This window comes from Talpa occidentalis, unplaced genomic scaffold (genome assembly GCF_014898055.3).
Source record: "Talpa occidentalis isolate TD23 unplaced genomic scaffold, MPIMG_talOcc4v2.1 talOcc4.8, whole genome shotgun sequence".
Taxonomy (NCBI): Eukaryota; Metazoa; Chordata; class Mammalia; order Eulipotyphla; family Talpidae; genus Talpa; species Talpa occidentalis.
The window spans coordinates 112,550,370-112,572,842 of record NW_023605194.1 but is presented as its reverse complement, the minus strand read 5'-3'; the positions used below and the strand labels follow the sequence as shown (position 1 = coordinate 112,572,842).

At 48.5% G+C, this 22,473-nt stretch overlaps 1 protein-coding gene across 1 annotated transcript in view; it reads right to left on the bottom strand.

Moving 5' to 3' along the window:
* TBC1D9 (TBC1 domain family member 9) overlaps positions 1-20,122 on the bottom strand; it is a 67,293-nt gene extending 47,171 nt beyond the window's left edge. The window contains exon 1 of the mRNA XM_037497877.2: positions 19,957-20,122. Within this exon, the coding sequence (XP_037353774.1) occupies positions 19,957-20,083 (127 nt within the window). The 5' untranslated portion in view covers positions 20,084-20,122. The remainder of the gene's footprint in view (positions 1-19,956) is intronic.
* Between the last annotated feature and the right edge of the window lie 2,351 nt (positions 20,123-22,473).

Below are 22,473 nucleotides of genomic sequence, written 5' to 3'. Positions count from 1 at the left end.
CCAGGAAACACAAACAGAAGACATGCGCCAGCTCTCCCGCCTGTCATGTGGCCAGGGAGACGGACAGGAGGAGAGAGGAGGAAGGAGGGAAAAGATACAGGCGGAAGGAAAAAGTCCAAGTTTCATTTTTTTAACTCTCCAGTTATAAAATAAAAATATTTAAGTGGCTTCTTTCTTCCCCCTTTTATTATTATTATTTTTTAAATTATATTTATATATTTTTACATCATTTTTCATTTTTGCACAGTGTTTGCATTTTCATCTTGGTTATAGTCCCCATACGATTCCCACCCCCCTTTTTTGATCCTACCTCCTCCTCCCCTCCCCTGTAGTGTGTCTCTGGTTTATAGTTGCTTGTTGATTGTGATTTTTACTTTATTATAATTAGAAAAATACCAGATGGTCTCGCTCATAGCAGAAATTCAGAAAACCTAAATAAGGGACCGGGAAAAAGACTAATTATAATTGAGTGGCTTCTTTGAACAGCATGGGCCTCCTGCCGCACAGCCACGACATGAATGATTCAAGAAGGGCCATAATCTCACTTCTGCTCTCAGTTTCCCAGCTGCAGGTGGCTGTGGCCAGAAAAGGCCAGGACACGGACACGGCGCAGCACCTGGAAACAGGAAGGGCAGGTCAGCGACTCGACCCAGCTATCTTTGCTGGTCGAGGGCCAGAGCCTCTGAGAAATCTAGAACGCAGATCAGGAAAACAGGTTGTTTGCACAGCTCGGTCATGGCGTGAAGATGATGTGACGGGCGTGTGAGCTGCAGCCTGAAGGCCTGTGAGAGGCAGGTGGGGGTCGGGGAATTCCTGCCTCTGTCAGGCCCAGCCCACCAGGGGGGCGCCAGGAGGTGGAGATGAGCAAGGTAGGCCCCAGAGGTCCTTGAGGGGCCTGACTCCCGGGAATCCCACAAACTGTTTCCTGAGTCTGATGTGAACGTACGTGAGAAGCTCTGTATGCAGCCAGAGCCCCTCAGCTGGGAGCACATGACGCGATTCTGTCCCTTTACTGTTCACTCACACTGACGTCATTCAGCTGAGCTGATCGTATGCAGCTTTTCCATAGTTTGCCTATGACAAATGTACTTCACTTTATTTAAATGCAACATACATATTTTTCTTATAAGAAAAAGATGCGTCTAAATATATACCTCGGGAGGTGACTCATGTAACAGATGCTGGATCTTTGCTTCTCTTTGTGCTAGTTCTGGGGAAAATTTTATGAGAAGGGCCGCCTCTAATAGTTTTTGGATCCTCATTCCTCCGAATGGACCCTGAAGAGAGTGAGTCTGTCCCCCCACCCCGCCCCCGCACCCCCCCCCCACCTCTGCCCCGGGTCACAGGCCCTGGCCCAACCCAGAGAGGCCAGTGCAAACAGTCATAAGCATGAGACCCTTTCACAATAAGCAAGTCCAACCATTAGGACATTACCAGCAGGCCCATTTCAAGTAACTTCCCAGAAGATGATCAGGGAATCCCCTAGAAAAAGTAAGCCCTCTTAACTTCCCTCTGGAAGAACATCCAGTGAGCAGAGAAAGCACCCAACCACGCTTGCACTGGTCCTGCTCTGGTGGGAGGGCAGCCTCGCAGCCCCGGCAGAGCCCACCTGTGTGGGCGGCGCAGCCAGAGGCCACGGGTTCAAGTATCCACAGCCCCCTCAGGAGCTGTGTGACTTCAGATAAGTCACTCAGCCTCTCTGAGTCACAGTTTCTGCCATGAAGTCAGGGATAATTTTATCTTCTCTGCCCATCTCCCAGGGTGTTGGGAAGAATCAGATGACAAACTGTAAGTGCTACCGAAACTGCTGAGTGTCCTGCGTATGTAACACACGGGGTTTCTATATACGAGAAGGGACCCTCAGGTCACACACGCCCTTCTTCTACCCAGAGGGACCGGCCATTAGAGGAGGTGCTTGCCAAGGTTATGTTCTGGGTCTCAGCAAGCAGTCGCCACGGCTCTTGGAGGCTAAAGAGCTGGAGCACTAAACACAGTCAGCCCGAGAGGAGCGTGTTTTCATCCGCATCATAAAGAGCACCGCGTAGAGGGTGCCCGGGGGCACTGGCATCTGACCTATCCCTGCGCTCTTGGAAGAGAACAGGATCTGGTTGGGAAGCAGCATCTACAAGTAGCACCCATTAAACCATCCTTGCTCAGCTGGTTCAAGGGTGCACATAGTGGATGTCACGGGGCGACTGCCGAGGGCGGGGCGGATCCTGAGGATCTGGGACGAGCCCTGAATGGAGGGAGCACGTACAGGCACCGAGAGCTGGGGTGGACCCCAGTTTGAGTGTATTCTAGTGGTGATGTCTTTCTTGTCTCAAAACCTTGGGGGCCTAATAATCTGGCTTCGCTGCAGGTTGGGTGGTGAGCCTGTGGCTTGGTAAGGAGGCTTTGCTCACTGAGCCCTTTCCTCCACATGAGAACATTCCTTACATAGAATCACCTCCTGAATCCTTGCAGGGGGAAACCCCAAAGAACAGTAAGTTCTTATCCCCAAGATCTCCCATTTCATAAACAAGGAAATGAGGCCCAGAAACAGCACGTGAAGCTCGAGTGAGGCTGTCCACGAGAGTCCAGTGTACCCCTCCCTCCCACCCTCCCTCACCCATTCTATCTCCCTGTCTCTCTCCCACCTGACACCTGACAGGCAGCAGATAAGCAGAGCTAAAGGGTGAAGGAAGTTCTGGAATTCTATAGCCCCTCCCTGAGGGTTTGGGGGAGGGTTCAGGAACAGGCCGTCCACATTTTGACTAGAAGATGAAATGAAAACATAGACCCCATATGCCTCCTTACAGTATCACTCTCAAGGACCCCAGAAACGATCACAAACAGCACCATGAGGGCTACGAGGAGCTGGCACCTGCCAGGGCCCCCTGGGCGGGTGTACACCTCCCCAGTGTAACCCTTACCACACCCTCTGCCAGACAGACACCTGTCATCCCACAGGACAGATGGGGACACCAGGAACCCCACCTTGGCGAGGAGCCACACAGGTGGCAGCTGGGGCCACTGGTCTGAGGGCAGCGGACTCCAAGCCCGAGATCATTTAACTGCATCGGTTTGTGGATTAATTTCTATAAGGAAGTTGTGGGTGCTCAGAGGGAAGTAGTGCAAATAAGAGTAATACTGAGGAATTTCTCCAGTTTCTAGAACATTCAACCTCATGTCAGTCCTTAGTTACTTGAGACCTTACAGCAATCCGTCCATTTCATTTTTTTTACTGACAGTCTATACAAATGCAGCCTTCCCCACACCCCCCACTTGCATGACTACTAGAAATTGTCGGAAGTGAAGATGCTTAGCAGCTAAGACGAAACACAACAGGCACAGCCCTGGAAACACAGAGCTGGGAGGAGTGGGGAGCCCGCCTCTGACCTGGAAGCCCATCACCGTCCGTCCCCAGCCCCAGGTTCGCCTCGAACTCTCCACCCTCCTTTCGTACCAGACACTGGGCTCCGCCAGCAACGCGCCTGCCTGGTCCCTGACAGCCAGAAAACTTCTCTCTGAGCTTCTCTCTGAGCTTCTCTCCCATCAGCTCTCAATCCCCACCCTCTGCCCTTCTTTATTCCTCTCCCTATTCTTTATTCCTTTCACCCTCCTTTTGGAGGGTATGAGCTTTTTATTTTTCCTTAGACTATTAAATTAAACTGTATGATGGAACCGCAGTACCCCCTCATTAGCGTCCTTGCAAACGAGAAAGGCCTCTCTGTCTCAGTGATGATGGCATCTTGAATTACAAACTCTAATAATTCCCAGTAATTACCCGCTATGCTCTGCATTCTCTGCTTCTCTTCTCAAGACCCCGGGTGGGTCGCTAATTAAGAGGGATGTCCATGCACCACAACGTCATCATTATGCCTTCTCGGGAGCAGACACCACCATAGGCCAGGCCTCCCCCTGATGGGTGGACATCATACTTCCGAGCATTGACAGCTCCCTTTGATTCTGGACAGACTCTCAGAATGACTGAAAGGAGAAATATGACTGTATAGGCACCATAAGAACGTCAAGTTAATGACCAAAGACCTATTTTTTAACTAAACATTACTGTCCAATTTATAACATTACTGTCCAAAGAAAATAAAGAGAATAAAGGTCACAGAAATAACAAATAATGGTTCCTTAGTGAAATGAACTGACTAAAGCCAACAGGCCTAATTAGTGCAAGCGTAAGGGTCAGCTGCCATTTCCGCTCAGCCCTTCTCTCTGCCTGTCCTCTCCAAGAGCACCAAGAAGAAGACACAGGATGCAAGCTCAGGGAGGAGGCAGTCTGACTGGTTCACCAGGCAACTGAAGATGCCCTCGTCCACTTTTGGCCTGAAACTGTGCTCTAGCCCGGAGTGGCAGGACGAGCCACAGCCGACTGCCGCGTCCCCAGCTCTGCTGTTGCTCAGGAAAGCAGCCTCATCGGCCTCGGGAGTAAACGTCCTTCCAAAGTCCTGTAGATCTCGGCATGAAAAGGCTTTCTAACTGTGATTCCTAATCCAGAATCCACTGCATGTTTACAGATATTCATCTACATACCCCGACCCTCCCAAAAAAAAAAACCCACAGGTGTTTTTGCCATGAGTTAAGTGAAAAAGACAAACTGGGGAGAAAAGATATAATTCAGATCACAAAGGCCTACATTCCTAATAGACAAACAGTTCCTAAATGTTAGCCCAAAAAACACAGTCGGGTCCCCCCTCCAAAAAAAAAAAACAAAAAACAAGCAAAGAACAACAGTTTGAAGAAGAGGAAACAGCAATAGCTTGTAAATAGATGAAAAACACTCAACACTCCTTAAAAGAAAAATGCAAATTTGAAATCCACCGAGATACTGTCTTTACTTATCAGAATGGCGAGAATACAGAGTCTGATAACACATTCTAACAAGACTGGGTAAACAGGCACTCCTCACACATCGCTGGCGGGTGTGTAACTTGGTAAACCCCCAAGAAGGGTGTTTGGCAATACCTACCAAAATGCCAAACGCATGTACCCACTGGCCCTGCAGCTGCACTTCTTATTACCTGTTGTACAGATGTTTCCCGTGGATGCATGACAGGTACAAGGTTACAAGGTTACTTACTATGGCATTAGTTTTATAGAAAGTGTTTAAAAACATCAATGTCTATTCGTAGGGGAGTGGTTAAATGATGGCATTACCAGATAATATAATACCAGCTATAAAAAAGAAAAAAATCATTACGGAAAGCAATCTGAGTTTTCCATAAAAAACTAAATACCATAAGACCCAGCAATCCCACTTGCGGGCATCAATCCACAAAACTCTGTGCTCTGCAGTGTCGATTACAGAACCATTCACAGTGGCGAGGATGTGGAAACAGCCTACGCGCCCACTGGCAGAGGCCTGGCCCAAGAAGACGTGGTCTGTCCACGCTCTGGAACCCTGCTCAGCTGTGTGGGAAGATGGAATGTTGCCATTTGAGCAAAACGGGAGGAGTGAGGGTATCATGGGGAGTTGGACGAATACTGGATATTTACATAGTGGGCAATTTGACAAAATAAAATACATACAGAAGCTAGTGGACACTAGTCAATGCCATGAATGAGGTTCCTGAGGTTGCAGGGAGGAGGCCAAAGGTATAAGGGGTGGGAACAGGGACCAAAAAAAAAAAAAAAAAGACACAGCACTGGCAGAGATTATGAAAATTTGAAAAATATATATATATAATTGAAAAAGGAAAGGTGGCATTTTATGTCCTGATACAGGAAAATACTCTGTTCAGTAAAAAGCACAGTGCAGAAAGACTTGTCCATGGGATGTGGGGGAGGCTCTTTATTGCCACGCGTCTGCAGGTGAGGAAGGATCTGGGAAGACACAGTCTCGGGCAATAGGGCGAGAACTCCAGTGTGCACTTGTTAATATCTTTGGGTTTTTGAAATGCATTCTTAATAAAAACCTACATTTTAAAAATTGTCTTTACGACTATGTCGAAGGAGGTTACTTTGCTTGGAACATTAATAAATTTAATCTCAGGATGGAGGGAGATTTGCAAGAGAGCCACTAAGGGCCCTTAGCAACAGCCCCTTCTTTTCCAGCAGGTCCCCAAATGCGTGTTAGGACCTTGGAGCTAGAAACACTCTCACAGCCCCAGGGCTGCCTGTCTAAACGCACACCCACAGAAAGCCAAGGACAAACTCCTTGTGGGGAAGCTCATCTGCAGTTATAAACCAAAACATCTTTACAAGATAAAGACAGCAAGATGACACCACCAGTGAAAGGCTGGGGGAGCCAGCCTGAGCAGGACGGGGGCTTGCTTGAATCTGACCGCCTGGAGCGGGTCTGTGCCAGGCTCCTGGGCTCACCTGCCGCTACCATCTCTCTGCCAGGGGTGTGACCTCCTCCTCCTCCACTCAAATTCCAGATGCCTTAGGGAGGCCTGTGCTGAAACATCTGGCCTTTTTTGGGCCAAGTGCATCTTTTACGAATTGGAGCTGCTTGTGCCATTTTCTCAAGGACTCAGAACAATGGACACAAAGCTTCAAGGTCATAAATCCAAGGTCATAAATCCAAGCGCTGATGCGAGCACTGGCATGAGGTGTAATCACAAGGCAATCTTTCTGATAACCCAGAATAAACTTGTATTGAGAGATTTTACCATGTTATTGATCATTAATAAAAGTGGACTATCACATCTAAAATTAGGGCGAGAACTCAGGCTCAGGGGGTGCACAGACCCCCATAGTTCCTGCCGTTGAGAGGACGCCTCTGTTCACTGCCCCAGTTAGAGGCTCTGCCCTGGGCCTGAGTTCCAAGTCTCTGAGGGGTCAGTCTTTCGCCTCTGAGTCTGCCTCTGACCTTCGAATCCCAGTTCTTGTCACTGCCCACCATGGTGGAGCAGCCTGATCCCCTTCTTGTACCCCCTCCCAGCCAGGGGCAGAGTCCCCAATCCTCTGGCCCACCATGTGACACTCAGAGTGGTCTACAGTGGCCTCGAGGTTCCGTGACAGTACCATCCCCATTCAGCACCAGTAGCAATATTCATTGCAGAGAGTGAATACACACTGCAGTCTGCACTTCCAAGTGTCTCTCATTAAGTCTTAACAAAAACCAAGAAACTAATTCAGTATTAAACATCTGTGCAGATTCTTGCTGAATCCAGTCTCCTACACACAAGGATGATGCATCTTCAGTGCCTAACATGTGGTAGAGACTCAATATGGGTTTAATGGGTGCCTGAGTGAACGGATAAGTAAATGAATGAGTGATGAGGTAGCCAGAGAGTAAAAACAGGGAAAAAGGCATAGAAAGAGCTCATGGAACAACCAAGACACTGGCTGGTTTCTCCTCTCTTAATCTCTCTCTCTGATTATACAGAAGCGGGATCAGCTTTTACTAATTAAAGTCTTTCTCCACATAGAATGATCTTTACAAACCAAAGTCTGCCAGAAAATGATAGAATTCCCTGTGCATTTATTTTTCAAGGCAGGTACAGAAGGAGTCACTGTGATACTGGCCTGTTGTCAAGGCTAAAGCTAAAACACACAGACACTGCTGGCTTCAGCTATTAAAGAACGTAACGTGGTAAGTAACACCTTCCACCCCAGCGCAGGTGACAGTACAGGTCACGGCTACAGACTCCGGGCACATCATCTGAGGTCAAGTTCAGCAGCAGCCAGGAACGCGGGCCACAACTCAACACGGGCAAGAAGGAAACAACGACCTCTCAGATTCAAGCAGTTTCTGGATGACATGAATTTTTAAAAATGTGAAATGGTAGAAAAGTAACAGTTCTACCAAATTGGGGGGGGGGGCTCAAACTAGATCTTTCCAGCATTGCTTTGTTTGCCCTTTGTAGCCTTAGTTATTACTCCTTCTTTCTAGAGTCCCTTATGTCACTCAGTCCTCAATCACCATAGCCAGGAATTGCCATCAAAAGTCACACCTGCTCTCTGCTGACATTTCAGATTGTGATTTCAGAATGGGAAGTGCTCACAAAAGCAATGAATACAGATGGACACTGGCTTTGATCCTCATGGACTGCTAGAAATAGGTGGTTTGAACACCACCAGCCCCCGCCCCGTTTTCAATGAGATGTCTCTTTTGCTAAAGAGTAGGAGGGTGTCAGCACCAGCTCGCGCCCCACCACCCCACCACCGCCATTCCCAAAGCCCCTCGTGTCCATCGGCCCAGCAGAGAGCCCAGCGTGGGCACGGAGATGAGGATGCCAGGGGTTCTTCCTCCACCTCCTTTGTAAAACTCCCCTCTCGAGCAATTCTTTCCCTGGGACTGAGCTCGGGCTCCACGTGGACACAGCACCGCCCCCTGCTCAGACACTGTGGCGTGGCCTCTCTATAGAGGCCACAGGCTCAGGGCTGGCTAGCCGCAGGGGCGACGTCTCCCCCCTGACTCTTGGCTAATCAGATTGAGCAGATCTTCAACCCCTTGAGCTCTTCTCAGAACTACACAAAGCTTCACCCCTAGTTGAACTCTGACTCAAGCACTTAACAGCGTGGCCTGGAGGTCAGTCCCCGCCACAGTGAGCAAGCAGCGTGCATCCAGCACGACCAGCTCCTCCTCAGGACAGGGAAGGCTGCAGACAGAACCTCTTCAGGGGAAGCAGTCACGCCCAGAGCCGGCCCACCCCATCCGCTCAGCCGCATCACTGCCCAGGCCACGGGCCGTTGAAACTTGCTTCTGAGATTCCAGGAAAGCAAGGCGGTGGGGGTGGGCGTGGGGGAGGCCAGCTACAGGCTTTCGAGGCCAGCATCTGGGTTCACAAAGCACCAGCCTGTGTACCCACCGGCTATATGGCCGGCTATATGGCACAAAGTCCCCACATAAGGGTGGGTGGAACTGAGTCCTACTCTGCCTGGGGGCTGCTGGGGTGGTGGGGCGGCTGAACCTTCTCAGTGCTCAATTCAGCAGGACCCCTCCTACTAAATGCCTACAGCCCCAGGTAGGAGCTGCTCCAGTAGACCCCAAAGCCAGGCTCTTAACCACAAGACTACACTCTTCGACACCAGACTGTCCTTAGAGGGAGCACCAGTTGAAAATATGAACTCACCAGAGTCCTGATGTACGTATGAATAATGCACATCATGTAATGGCTCCATGGTGTTAAAGGGGAATAGGACTCAGAGGGACGGGGCAGCTGGTGCCTCCCCTCCCCTAGCTGTCTTCCAGGACAGCGAGTCTTCCTGGACAGCTGCTTGGCCCTGTCGGACTCCTGTCCTAGGTCCTGTTTGGAAAGAAAAGTTATCTCTGTACAGTTGCAAATATATTCAAACATAAAACATATTCTGCCTTAATAGCCACATACTGATGCAAGTGTCTCAAATGCCAGACTTTTGGGAAATCAGAACAGTTTCTCAATTAGGACATTGTACTATTTTTCCACCAAGTAAGTGCTCCATGTCCTAAATAAAACACTATTCAGTTCTCATCTCATTAAGTGTTTACTTAATGAACTGAAATGAAATGAAAGCTGGTTTTGGTCAAGTAATATCAGCCACACCATGGCCAGTTAAAACTGGTTTCAGTATAGATCTCAAGTCTTTCCAGAGCTGTTTATGCCATGGGACACATCACTTCCCCACACCGTAGAACTCCCTCACTATTCTCAGGAAACCAGGTTTTCCATGCAGTGTGATTATTTGATCAGTAACACTCTGGGGCTAATAGCAAAGAGGATGAATGAAGGTCAGTGAATGAACACTCTTATTAATAAAGTTTAAGCGACAACATATATTTGTACATTGCAACAACATGCATCATGGTGACACGATACAGCTGCCAGTGTAAAGAAGGACTTGCCACTAGCTATTTCCATAATGCAAGAAAAGCACAATTTGCCTTAATCCAAAATTCCTCCCGATTGTATCAATGACATCAGAGTTAAACCAATTTCCATTTATTACCTTGGATTCTTAAATACTACCACAATCATGGTTCACAGCAATGAAAGGTATCTCTAAAGCCATCGACTACACCACGTGGAAAACAAGAGACTAGGAGAACAAGAAGTTTCAAAATACTTGGGAAAAGAGCTTTTTTTGTGCGATGTATTTTTAAGTGTTTAATGTTTGAAAACACTGACCTTTACAACATAAGTAACACCCTCTGTCCTCCATTCCTTCTTCAGTCCCCCTCAAAAATAATTATTTGAGTTTCAAATGTCAGGAGTTATTAAACACCCAGGTACTAATCCCTCCTTAATTTAGCTGGTTGGTGTCAGGACCAGACTTGCCCAGGAAAACAAGAAAATGTTTTTCCAGAGAAATTTCTCTTGCTGAGAGATGTTTTCCAGATCCTTCAGGGGTTTCTTGGGACTGTAAGTTTGATGCTGAATGCCCGGGTCTTCGGGTTCCCTGTTAATTTCAGCAAACATCCCTACAACTTCAGACAACGTTGAGATTCTTGCTGTGTGTGTTTATACACTTCTTTCCATAAAGTCAGAGTTTTCCTGACTAAACTTGGAACAAAAAGCTCCTGAAAACAGTGAAGCAGGCTCTCTCTCTGCTTCCTACCCAGTCCTGGAGTGAAATCCTAACAAGGTACATGGAACTGCCTGTGTGATGCAAAAATAATACCAGTTTACGATGGCCAAAAATCAGTTCACCTGCACTGAAAAGACAAATGGTCTGGTAAGGCACAAGCCCAGTGCTGGTGTTACCATCAACAAGCAGTTTTCTTTTTTTTTTTCTTCCTCTTCTTTTACCTTTCCTCCTTTCATTCTCCCTTCTTCATGTCCTTCCCTCCTGTCTTGCTCCTCGCGAATCAGGGTGTTTTACTTACAGACTATTTTTACTGGGGATGCGTTGCCATGGAGCTGATGGAAGCTCAGTAGATGCTTGATACTGCCACTGTGTTTCTCCTGATTTTGTTAGCAGGCGGAGGATACTACGACACGAGAGGACTGCTCTTGGGAACACAGAATCCAAAATCACATTAAGCCTGACAGATGCTTTTGGCTTTCAAAGGAATATCTCACCTGACCCTCACAATAAACATGCAAGGCGGGCAGGACAAACCATCCCTATTTTCAAATGAAAAACAATCTCAAAGAGAAACCATGGGCACACATTTAAGTGATAGTACGGCTAGGTTTCCTTTCATTCCAGAAAGTTCAAGGTAGCAACCATCAAAAATGCTTAAACTCTTATCACACCAATATAATTTACAATGAAAGATGGCATTTCTTTTTTATCAAACTATCTCTATAAAAGATCTCAAACAGGAATCGATACTGACATTTACGTTGTGAAGGACATTTCCAAGGTCCTTTCAAAGAAGATCAGCCCCATTTACCAAGCTTTCTGAAAACACTCTCTCCTATTCTGTGTAAGCATGATGGGGCCTCTAACAAAGCAAAGATCCAGTTGGTGAGTAGCAGCAAAGAAGAAATTATTCACCTAAAAATTTTAGAAAATCTTGGTGCTCATCTAAATAAAAAAAGAAGTGGGTCATAAGTACGATCGAAATAGAAATCGGCAAGTGGCCTTCAGGTGCACTTGTGCTGACAGCCCAGATGGTACAGCTAAAAGGCTGTATCATCTCATGGACAGCCCTTGTGAGGAATGAAATGTCTCCAAGACAGAGAGTTACAGGCGTCTCTGAGGCCAAAGTTTTTATTGGCACAAGAAGGGGGAGGGGCCAGATCATAAGTCATAGACTTAGACATTTTTACTGAAGTGACGTTAGTGACAACATCATATAGGCTTCGAGCGGACAGGCTGATACATCAGGGCCTGTCCATGCTACGTTACGAGCGATTCTGATTTCCCTCCTCCACCCGACGACTGAACCCTTTACCCAATTTTCCCACCTCCAAAATTACAGCTATTTCTACCAAGGAGACAACTCAAGTAATTTCAGTTATGGAAAAGCTGTAGGATGCCTGTTTGGTCAAATGTCCTGGAATCAGGATACATGCAAAAACAGTCCATCCCTTCATGGGTCTCTTCAAAACAAAGCTACCTGATGCCTTTATGAAAACACCGTAAAGTCCATGTTACTTTTTTCATTTAGATGAGGTTATGTAGTGGTTTTCAGAGGGAAAACTGGCTTTGGTCAGGGAGAGAATGAGGGCAAAGGGGACAGAGGGTTCAGAGAAACAGCCGAGAGCAGACAAATGTCTCAAGTCACAGACACACAGCACCTTCTTCCCAGGCGATCGCACTCAAGCACGCCACAGTGGAGACTGTGGTGGCCCAGTGACAGCAGAGAGCGGGAAAGAGGAGGGGTTTGCAGTTCTCGTCCTGAGGATGAGCAGCCTGAAGCTATTTATGAGCACATTTCACTGCAAGTTTAAGAGCGAGGTCTATCTAGTATGACTGGCCGGACCATCCAATCAGAATTGCAGAGATCAGGTTGACAGCTGAATTTAGGCAGCCGAGGGAAGGGCCTGTTCTGTATATGAAGCCCATTCTCTCCACTCACCTGTGGGGAAGGAGAATGAACAAGGGAGAACCAGGGAGTGACCCACCAGATGCCTACTTGACATCACAGAACATCTGAAGGACAGAGGCTGCTCCCGAAGGAGCATCACCAGGGAAGGGAGAAGTTGGCAACATACGTCCTCAGAGAGGTGAGACCTTCCACTGGTTTATCCAGGCTTCACTGCCCCCCCCACCTCCAACACACACACACACACACACACACACACACACACACACACACACACACAGGCCCAAGGCCCTTCCCAAAATGAAAGCCTAGATGTGTAGCTGAAGGACCTCAATCTGGGAATCAGGCTAAGAGGAAGAAAGAAGCACTCAATTTTTATCATTACCCTATTCAAAGACAGTCATAGAGAACTATTGCTTAAACTTTAGTAGTAAATGGAACCTTTGAAACTGGTTGGAAGGCTTAGCAGAATTACCTGGAAATGATATAAGACTTCTCACAATTTATAGTAATCCTGCTGCAAACAACAATAAATTCCTGAAAATTGCTTGGGCAGAAATTTCAGAGCTGAGCAAGGTAAGACCTCAGGGTATTGCCTCTTCATTTTGCTGACTCACAATCCGCTTTGGGGAGCTGATGGTCATGGCAGTAGCTCAGCTCCAGAGGAATGCATATGCCAAATGAATCCCATAAATCTTGTACATAATTTCAGGTTGTTCAAGGACTTCCTGCTTAAGGACGCCCAACAGGTTTAAGTGTCTCTAAAAGAAACGGAACTAATGCAAGTGATCCCATTAAAAGAAAAAACTCAATAATATTTTTATATCTACAAAGGATAAAAAACAGGCACTAAATAAAATCCTTGGGATACCTGACACAAGTCACATCCATAAAGATTTGCATGGAATGGCTGATGGAGATTTCCCTACTCTGGGAGCCAGACCCTCAGGGACTGCCGTCCTTGGGGTATGTGTGGATCTCTGCTACTTTGTGGAAAAGCCAGGCACACAGGCCCTTCCTTTGCCTGGTCCTGCAGCCCAGGCAAATGCCCTCTTAACTGCACAGTGAGGAAGGCCTCCCTGTCCTGGTCCAAGGCACAGCTTTGCAGAAGGCTGGGAACGTGGCAAGTTTGCAAACCTCTGTAGGGAAACCCAGAGATGGCTTTTGCAGACTCCCTGCCTGCACAGGCGCAAGTCCTGCAGCCGGCTGCCCGGTGCCACAACCGACAAGTTAACAGGCACTTGCTTTTGGGAAAAATGCTTCCATTTTGCTAATCAGTAAGTAAAGCTGTGAGTCACTTAACAACATTTTGGTCGAGGATGGACCACATCTGTGAGGGCACTGGTATCCTGGGCTGGCACACGCTGACCTTCCGTGACGATGGGGTTCTCAGGAGGCACTCCCACTGTTAAGGGATGCAGGGCCCTATTAGCAAACTTGCTACTAGTTGCATTTAGCAGTCGATGTTTTTCTTTGTAGACCAATTCCATATACAAGCAAGTAAACTTGGAGTAAGTTCCTAAGAGAGCTTTTAACATTGTCACTGATGACTTTTTCGCAGTGGCAGTCGGTGCCCTTTATTTCAGTGGAACAGTGACAGTGTGGGCCCCTGGGACTTCTGAGGGTTGGGATGGCCAGCAGCTCATGAGGCCCCGGCTGGCTGGTCAGGCTCCTACAACAAGCAAGTGCCACTCCCAAGAAGCAGGATCAGACTGAGCAGGCTCCTTCCTGGCCAGGAGGCTGCTGGGAGGGCCCAGGCTCTGGCGACAACCCCACCCCTGGCTTCTCTTCGCCCCTTTTTGTATTCTTCTCCCCAGTCATGGACTCCTCTCTTCAGTCCCTCCCTCAGGCAGACAAAGAGATTCAAATCCCAGCCCCATCTGTTCCCAAGAGACACAATTGGGTTCCCTTCCTTTCAGAGCTAGATTTCCTTATCTGCAGCAGCTTAACAACCTTCCGGCCTGCTAGGCTCAAGCCTTTCAAGATCAGTTCTGTCAAATGCAGGACACCTGGGGGCCATTACAGATGGTGGCATCGCTTTGCTGGCTCTGGCCAAGCAGCCACCCCCCAGGGAGTCCTGCAGAGACACCGTATTTTCAAAGGGGGCTGCTAGAGCAAGTGGCTAGCTGTGTGCTATTTAGGCAGTTTTAAAAGTTTAGTCAAATATTCATAATTTTAAATATTCTCACAAAGAAAACTTCCAGGCCGGACAGTTTCACAGTGAATTTTGGCAAACATGCCGGTGTGAAATACACTATCACACAAAACAGAAACCAGAACAAAGAGTGAGCATTCTTTATCTTCTTTTTTAAGGTAGTACAGTATAATCTAAATACCAAAACAAGGATGTTATGAAAAAGAAAAATTACAGGTCCATCCTACTAATTTGAAAGGATCCTCAGTAAAAGATTAGCAAGTGATATTAAGAGACATATAAAAAAGTAATATATCACAACTGCTTTGGATTATTTTATATTTGTAAGTTTGGTTAAACATTTCAAATCAGTCAATGTAAATGACCGCATTAACAAAATAAAAGAAAAATCATACGATTACCTTAATGGATATAGAGAAGCATATGAAAGAAATCTACCTCCATATATAATTAAAAACTTTTGGCAGGGCCTCCCCGTGGCACAGTGGGTTGAGCACAGCACTGTGAAGCTGTCCACAGCCTCTGCAGCAAAGGTTCGATTCCCAGCGAGCCAGGAAGATTACCACATGGCGGGGCAGACCTCTCCTGCCTCGTGAACTTCGGTCCTTCTGCCTGTTCTGCTCCCGGCTCTGTCTCTGGTGAATTCTCTCACCATCCCGCGCCTCTGGCCTGTACCCCAGTGCTTGTATAAATAAATAAAATCTTTAAAAAAAATGAAAACTTTTGGCAAACTAGTAGTAAAACTTCCCTTAAAATGAAAAAAAAGTGTATTCACAAAGATCACCCTGGGAGGTAAACAGATGTTGAGTCTTTCTTTTAAGACTTAGAAGGGCTTAGCAGCTGTACAACCAGCACATCTACTCAACATCACACATGACATCCTAGCCGGCAGAAAAAGGCAAAGAAAAAAATGAAGGCATACATGTTAGGAAAAAAGAAACAAAACTGTCAATATTCTCAAATGATATGATTATATATGTAGAAAATACAGAAGACTCTACACAGATAAAGTGCTAGGATTCACTTTATAAGTCTGCTAGGTTCTGAATACAAGATCAATATAAAACACAACTATATTTCTATCGGTCAGCAAAAAAGAATTGGAAAATGAAATTTTAAAAAGGTACAATACAGCAGGTACAAAGGTATAATACATGCTTGAATAACATGGTTGCATTCAATGAAGTTTCCTAACATTGTTGATGAGGAAGAGATAATGGTGGACAACACTGAATTAAAACACGTTATTCCAGGATCTGTTCGTGTTATATACATTGTTTCACTTAAAGTCACAGTTTCCAAAAATCTATCAACAGCCATATTAAGTTAGATTTACTATATACCACAAAGTGAAGAAACAGGAAATACCTAGGAATAAACCTAATAAAAGAGGTGTAAGTTCTCCACACAGGAAACTATGAAACATCACTGATAGAAATTTTAAAATGTCCAAAAAAAAATTTAGAGGCACATACCATGTTCATGGACAATTATTACAAAGACATCCATTTTCCCTAAATTTATCTATGGACTAAATGCATTCTCAATTAAAATCACAACATTTTTAATGTCTTCATTACTATAGTTGTTCTGTTTTTGGTGGAACTTAAGAAACTGATTAAAAATGTTGTGTAAATGTAAATAAAAGGCAAAGAATAACCAAGAAGCTCTTCTAGAATGAAGAACACAGTCTGAATATAAATTCTTGTTATGAAATTATGGTGTGTTTATTAACAAACAAAAGGAATAAACTTGAGCGAGCCCCAAACAGACACACCCAGGTACCTGAATGACACACCAGTGCCACAGAATGGTGGGAACAGGTGGTCTCACCCATAAATCGAGCTGGATGCCCATAAAATATTTTTTAATAAAACTTATCTTACCTCATATAATATGCAAAAATGAATTCCCAGTGAATTATAAATATAAATTCTGGGTTGAAACAGGAATGTTTCTGTAGGCTAATATGAAGATCTTTATAACTTCAGAGTATGGAAGGACTTCTTGAATGGCACACAATAAACACTAACAATAAAGGAAGCAGAATCTATAAGGAGTTGGATATTGACATTAAGAACCTGTTCATCATGAAAAGAGTAAACAATCAACAAAAAGAAGATTTTACATCACATAAACCAGTAATGAGCTCACAGCCAGAACATACTAAAATGCCTACAAATCAATAAAAACAAACCATTTGGCAAGAGATTTGAACAACCATATCATAAAATAATTCAAATGGCCAATAGACATGAAAGGGTGTGCAACCTCATCAGGCAGAAAGGCAAATTAGCCCACAGTGCTATATCACCACCATCACCAGAATGGCTAACGTTACAAAGAGTGACAGAGCTGGTAAGGACACGGACCGGAGGAAAGGCCCATGTTGCTGGTGGGAGGTCACTGGTTGGCACAACTGTAGGTTTCCCTGCTATCCAAAAGCAGAGGGTCCCCAGGAAATCGTCCCTAAGCTGAAGTGATCTAATGCGAAGAAGCAATGAACTCAGCTGGAAACGTGTTTGCGTGTTCCCAGACCCAGCGAGGAACCTCCCACATCATTCTAGACACATAAAACTAAAAATAACACTAACATATTGCAAAAGCAGGAAAGCTGTGAGAAACACAGTCCATATAGTTACCAAAGCCCATCAGGATGGCTGTGCTTTCCTTTGGGGGAGGGGACAGTAGTGATGGGGAGATGGTCCTGGGGTGCACCCTGGGATGGACGTGTTCTATGTTGTATGTTGGCGTAGGCAGCAAAGTGATGAACCACCGCACTCTGTATGGCTGTTTCACACACTTCTGTATGCAGGTGAAGTCCCACTTCAATCTACCCGATGCACCTGCAGCGCAAGACTTCGTGGCCTCCACACCTGTGCACACTGTCTGGACTGGGGAGCAGCCCGGCTTAATTTAAAAACCACGGTGTGTGTCCTCACGGTGGCCCGTTAGCTTTTATAGCTCTCAGCACTGACATCTCTCCAGGCCCCACACAGAGCCTGCCTGGCCACTGCACGCGGAGCAAACTCCCCTCCCCTGCTGGAGGTTGCTGAGTAGAAGCCGGCGGCTGGCCCAGGTAATGCACAGGATGCAAAGGTCCTGAGACCCTCTGGAGCCCCCCACAATGGATACCCAAGCATGCTTCCCTCCTGTCCTCGGCGACAGGCCTGTTCTTCACTTCCCAGCCAAGTGCCCTTTCTCAGGGGTCTTTCTTTGTCCCCACCCGTCCTTCCCCAACCAGTCACTAGCATCTCCCTTTGCTATTAGTGCTGGCCATTCTCAGCTTGCCCCCACCTCCCAGGCCCACCCTGGGAGGCTGATCCCCAGGACCTGATCTCCATGGGGCTCCACTGTGGAGGGCAGTGGCAGAAGCTGGGAGGGGAAGAGAGGGTGAGCAAGCATGCCCTCCCCACTCACTCGCAGCTGCAGCCTGCATTTCTGAGACTGCTGCTTCCCTGGAGGACCACATCCCCACATCCTCCGGTGGCTCAGCTCACAGGGGCTCCGGTAAGATCATGTTGCTCCTTGGCCCAGGCCTGGGCTCAGCACTGCCCTCCTGCAGCGCCTTTCCCAGGCTCAGGAGCCCCTGCCTCTGCCTTTTAAAGTTGTCTTTTCACTAAACTCTCTTCCTTTGAACTACGTTGGCTTCCATCTTCTGCTGGAAGCCCACGGAGTGGCAATTTTATATTAAATTTATATAATGATTTTATCAGCACTGGTCTTCTCCCGCTTGGCTGTGAGCTCCATGACACCGACACATCAGAAGGTGCCAACACATGTTTGTTAAATGATTTAGTGAGTTAGTGAGCGCGTGGATGAACTCACATCAGAACTAGAATACACCAAGCCTGGTGCGAGAATCCCTGAAAGGTTCCTGTGACGGTGGACGTGGCACCAAGCTACCAGAGCAGACCTTATCACAGTTGAAAAGAACTTTTGTTGGCAGGAATATTTCTACTCAGGATAATTTTAATTATTCTAGCAATATGTGAATAAAACTATTATTTCCCCACTATAAAGACAGACTATGCATCTGACGTCAATGAAGAGAATGAAAGTGAACTCCAGTTACAGCTGAGTCAGGAGGGGCGCAAAAAAATATTAAGTAGAAAAAGAAGACTCTGATTCTGCGTTTTTTTATAACCTACAGTGAGTGATACTAGAAAAGAAATAGCAGTTACGTGGTGGAGGAGGGTGAACTCCAGGCAGAAAATGTCCTTTGTTAACACATGAAATGATGGTTGCTGCATCATGCTTCATACTTAAAGAGGGACAGTCCAGGCCGACCCCCACATGAGACAAGCGACTCCCTGTCAGTATAGATGCTCCCACAACATCTACAGAAAGAACTGGGAGATTCTGATTCTAAGCCACTGATCAGAATTTCCAGAACAGGGCCCGGAGTTCTGCAGATTTCCTTTCTCTTTTTTGCTACAAAAAATGTAGAAAAACCAGATTCCCTAAAGGCCTTCCAAGGCACCAGCTGGATCTTTCAAAAACCTTGTACCATGAGACGCTTGAATTGTAGTCCTGAGAAAACTATACTCTTGAGTGAGAATCACACTAAATATACACCAGATCAAGAATTTTTAGTTTACAGCTGGCTGTTCTGCAAGCAATAATTTACCTAGTGGGCCAGGTCGGGGATGGGATATAGCCTCAATCTACAGAGGTCAAGGTTGACCTCTCTCTGCAGTCTCTTTCTTGTGAAACCTCTGCTAGTTCTCCTCCTAACTTTTCCACTGTGGAAAGTATTCCCAGTTTTCTGGACATTCTAACCAGCAGGTCCAGCCTCTCTAGCATGGTGTGAGCTCCAGACTGTCGCCAGGCCTGTCAAGCGTTCTCAGATGGCACCACTGGGATCCGACTGGTCTTAAATCAGCAACAACAGACCCGCCTTTAGCTAAAGGGTTAGGAATGCCCGGTGGAGGGGCCGGGGAAGGAGAGAATGTGTTAAAATTGTTAAACTGCAGTTAGTTACACAGCCATTTCTTCCACAACACATCACCTGCCTTGCTGCACGTCTACTTAGATGCACCAAAAAAAAAAAAAAATGCATTGTTCATCATGCACTGGCGTGGGTCACACTAGCACAGGCAATGCCCACCCCACGTCAGCTCCTCGCTGCCCGCGTCCCTGGAAACAAAAGGGCATCTGAGACCTGGTCCTGCCATCACCAGAAGGAGAAGCAGAGAGCGAGCCACCGGCCACCGCTCCCGCCCATACATAAAGCGCGATGAAAAGGGGGTGCAGATGACCGCACCCGACTCCCGCGGGCTGGCGCTCCCCGGCCCCAGGCTCCCTCATCTCAGCCCCAACAGCGGCACCCGCTTCCCAGGCCCCGCGCGCGGCAGGGTCCGCAAAGAAGCCCGGCTCGGGCTTCGGGCGCGCTCGAGCCCCGGGGGAGCGGGCGGCGCCCCCATTCCGGCGGGGTGCTTACCGGCCAGCCCTCCGCCGCCGCCGTCGCCCGCGTGCCCCTTCCTGCGCTGCAGGATGAAGTAGGGGTTGGCCCTCTCGGTGATCCACAGCGCGTTGGCCAGCAGCACCTCTTCGGGGTTCACCCACATGGTCCCGGCCGCCGCGCGCCGCCGGCGGGGGGCGGCAGGTGGGGTCCGGCACCCGGGCGCGCCCGGCCCTAGGCTCGGCGGCGGCCGGCGCCCTCAGCAGCGGCGGCCCGCGGCGCCCGGGTCAGCGGCGAGGGCGCGGGCGCGGCGCGCACCATCCTCCCGGCGCCGCGCCCAGGCCCGCCGCTCCCCGCCCGGCCGGGCCCGCGCGCCGCGGGGAGCGCGGCTGCAGGAGGCGCGGAGCGGGGGCGCTCAGCCCCGGATCGCCCCCGAGCAGGCGGGGACGCGGCGGCGCCCCCGAGCGAGCAGCGCGCGCTCCGCGCCCTGGAGTCGCCGCGGCGCACCCGGCCCGGGAAGGACGCGCGGGTCACGGCGAGGGATGACGACAGCGCGGGTCCGCGCCCCCGGCTCTGCGCACCCGGCCCCGCCGCGCCGGCGGCCTCGGGCGGAACCAGCGGGGCACCCGGCGGCCGGCGCGCGGCCTCACCCCATCCCAGCCCCGGGCGCGGCGGGCGCGGCGGGGGCGTGTGCCGGGCGTGCGCTCCGGTCCCCGCCCCGCGGCCGGCGCCGCCCCGAGGGTCCAGCCTCCGGGCGCACGGCGGGTCGGAAGTGGACGCAGCCAATGGGCGGCGATGTTTTTGTTGCCTGCCTCCCTGGGGCGAGTCCTGCGCCAGACTTGTCACGCCCGCGACCCCTCCCCCGCGCCATTCCTTTGTAATTCCAGCGGCCGGGCTCGGGCATGACATCACCGCTCTGCGTGACCCGCCGGCACCCCCGGAGGAGCCGGAACCCGCCCCGGCGCTCGGACCCGGCGTCCACACCGCGGCTGTCCCTGGCAGAATTCGGGGTCTAGCCACACTTGCTAGATGGATGAAGGTTTTGAAAAATCAGTGAAACCTAAAGCTCGAACACCAGGCCCCTGCCTTATCCAGGGAGAGCCCTGCACACCCCCAACCCCGCCCCCAGTCTGGGTGATTGCTGTCCCGAGGTGATCACAGCCCCTCGGTCTGCACATCTCATCAGATCTTTCTACACCCAGCAAAGAGGCCCTTCTTCCCAGGTGATGGGGGTTTGTTTACCAGGCTCCGCTGTGGACACCCCGGGGGTGCTCCCTTTCCAGAGCAGCGGAGCGTTGGGTGACACTTGCTGTGAACATTGGCCCGCGCAGCTGACTTGTTCTCTTGGTTTCCTTCCCAGTGGGAATGGCAGGCCCTTTACTCCCTCACACTGACTGACCTTGGGCTCTTTAGAAGACATTTCAGGCCACCAGCTATTTGCCAGGACTTCACATATTTAACACCCGAGAATGACACCTGCCTCCTTGGGTCGCACTGCAGTGCCTTCAGCCAAAGAACCCATTACAAATAAAGCACAATAAGCACCAGGCGGTCATCTTATGTCCGTTACAATTGCTTTAATAATACATGTATATATTCTTGAAGTGCTTCTGTAGGTGTTATTTTACACAATTGGTATTTTTTCAGGGTAAGTATACCGGTTGTAGAGCAGCCCCGATACAAAACGGGGTGCCTGACTGTGGGTCCTCACCCGCGCGCTTAAAAGGACTTATCAATGCTCTACTGCAGGCACACGCGAAAGGTTCATAAAAGGTTTATTTACAAGGGCAGGGGAAACGAGGAAATGTACAACTCAGGGAGAAAAGTGGGAGACAAAGTTTAAATGAGTCCTACCCAATCCACCGATCAGGAATCCCAAAATGGCACCCTGAGAGCTGGCTGCGAGCCAGGAGCCGTGAAGCCAGGAGGCGAGCAACAGCGAGCCCCCCAAGGTCCACATGTTTGGTTTTTATATCCAACCTGGCTGCCCAACTCCACCCTCAGGTCCCAGCCACCCTCCCTTTGGTGGTGATGGGATTTGTCTTTCCCAATGTCCTGATGGCTTTAGTCTGGAGTGGGGGTGGGGTCCACAAAGCCTGTATGGGATTAGCTCAGGACATCCTTTCCCTCTAACATACCCAGAGCCTTCACGCTGTCTTTTGAGGACCCTTACTTACTGCTCAGAGTAGACCTGGCCACATCTGTCCTCCAGCCAGTGTGTGACTTTAGCTTAGCTTCTTTAATTTATTGGTGCCAAAATACTATTTACTTTTATCACTCTTTCAACGTGTAATTATAGAATTCCTACTGTGCTCTAGACTATGGGGAAAACAAGTCAACAAAACACACAAAAATCTCTGCCTGCTTGCTTGGGCTCGTGGGAAGCTCCAGTCAGGACTGAGAAGACCAGACACTGGAAGGGAACAGAAGGAGACAACACTTATTTAATAAACAAGAGAGTATTTTCAGAGCCCAGACCCCCACCTCCCAAGCGCCTCCCTCACACCCAAGTCTTACTAACCATTTTATCATCCAGCATTTGGTAAAAAAAAAAAA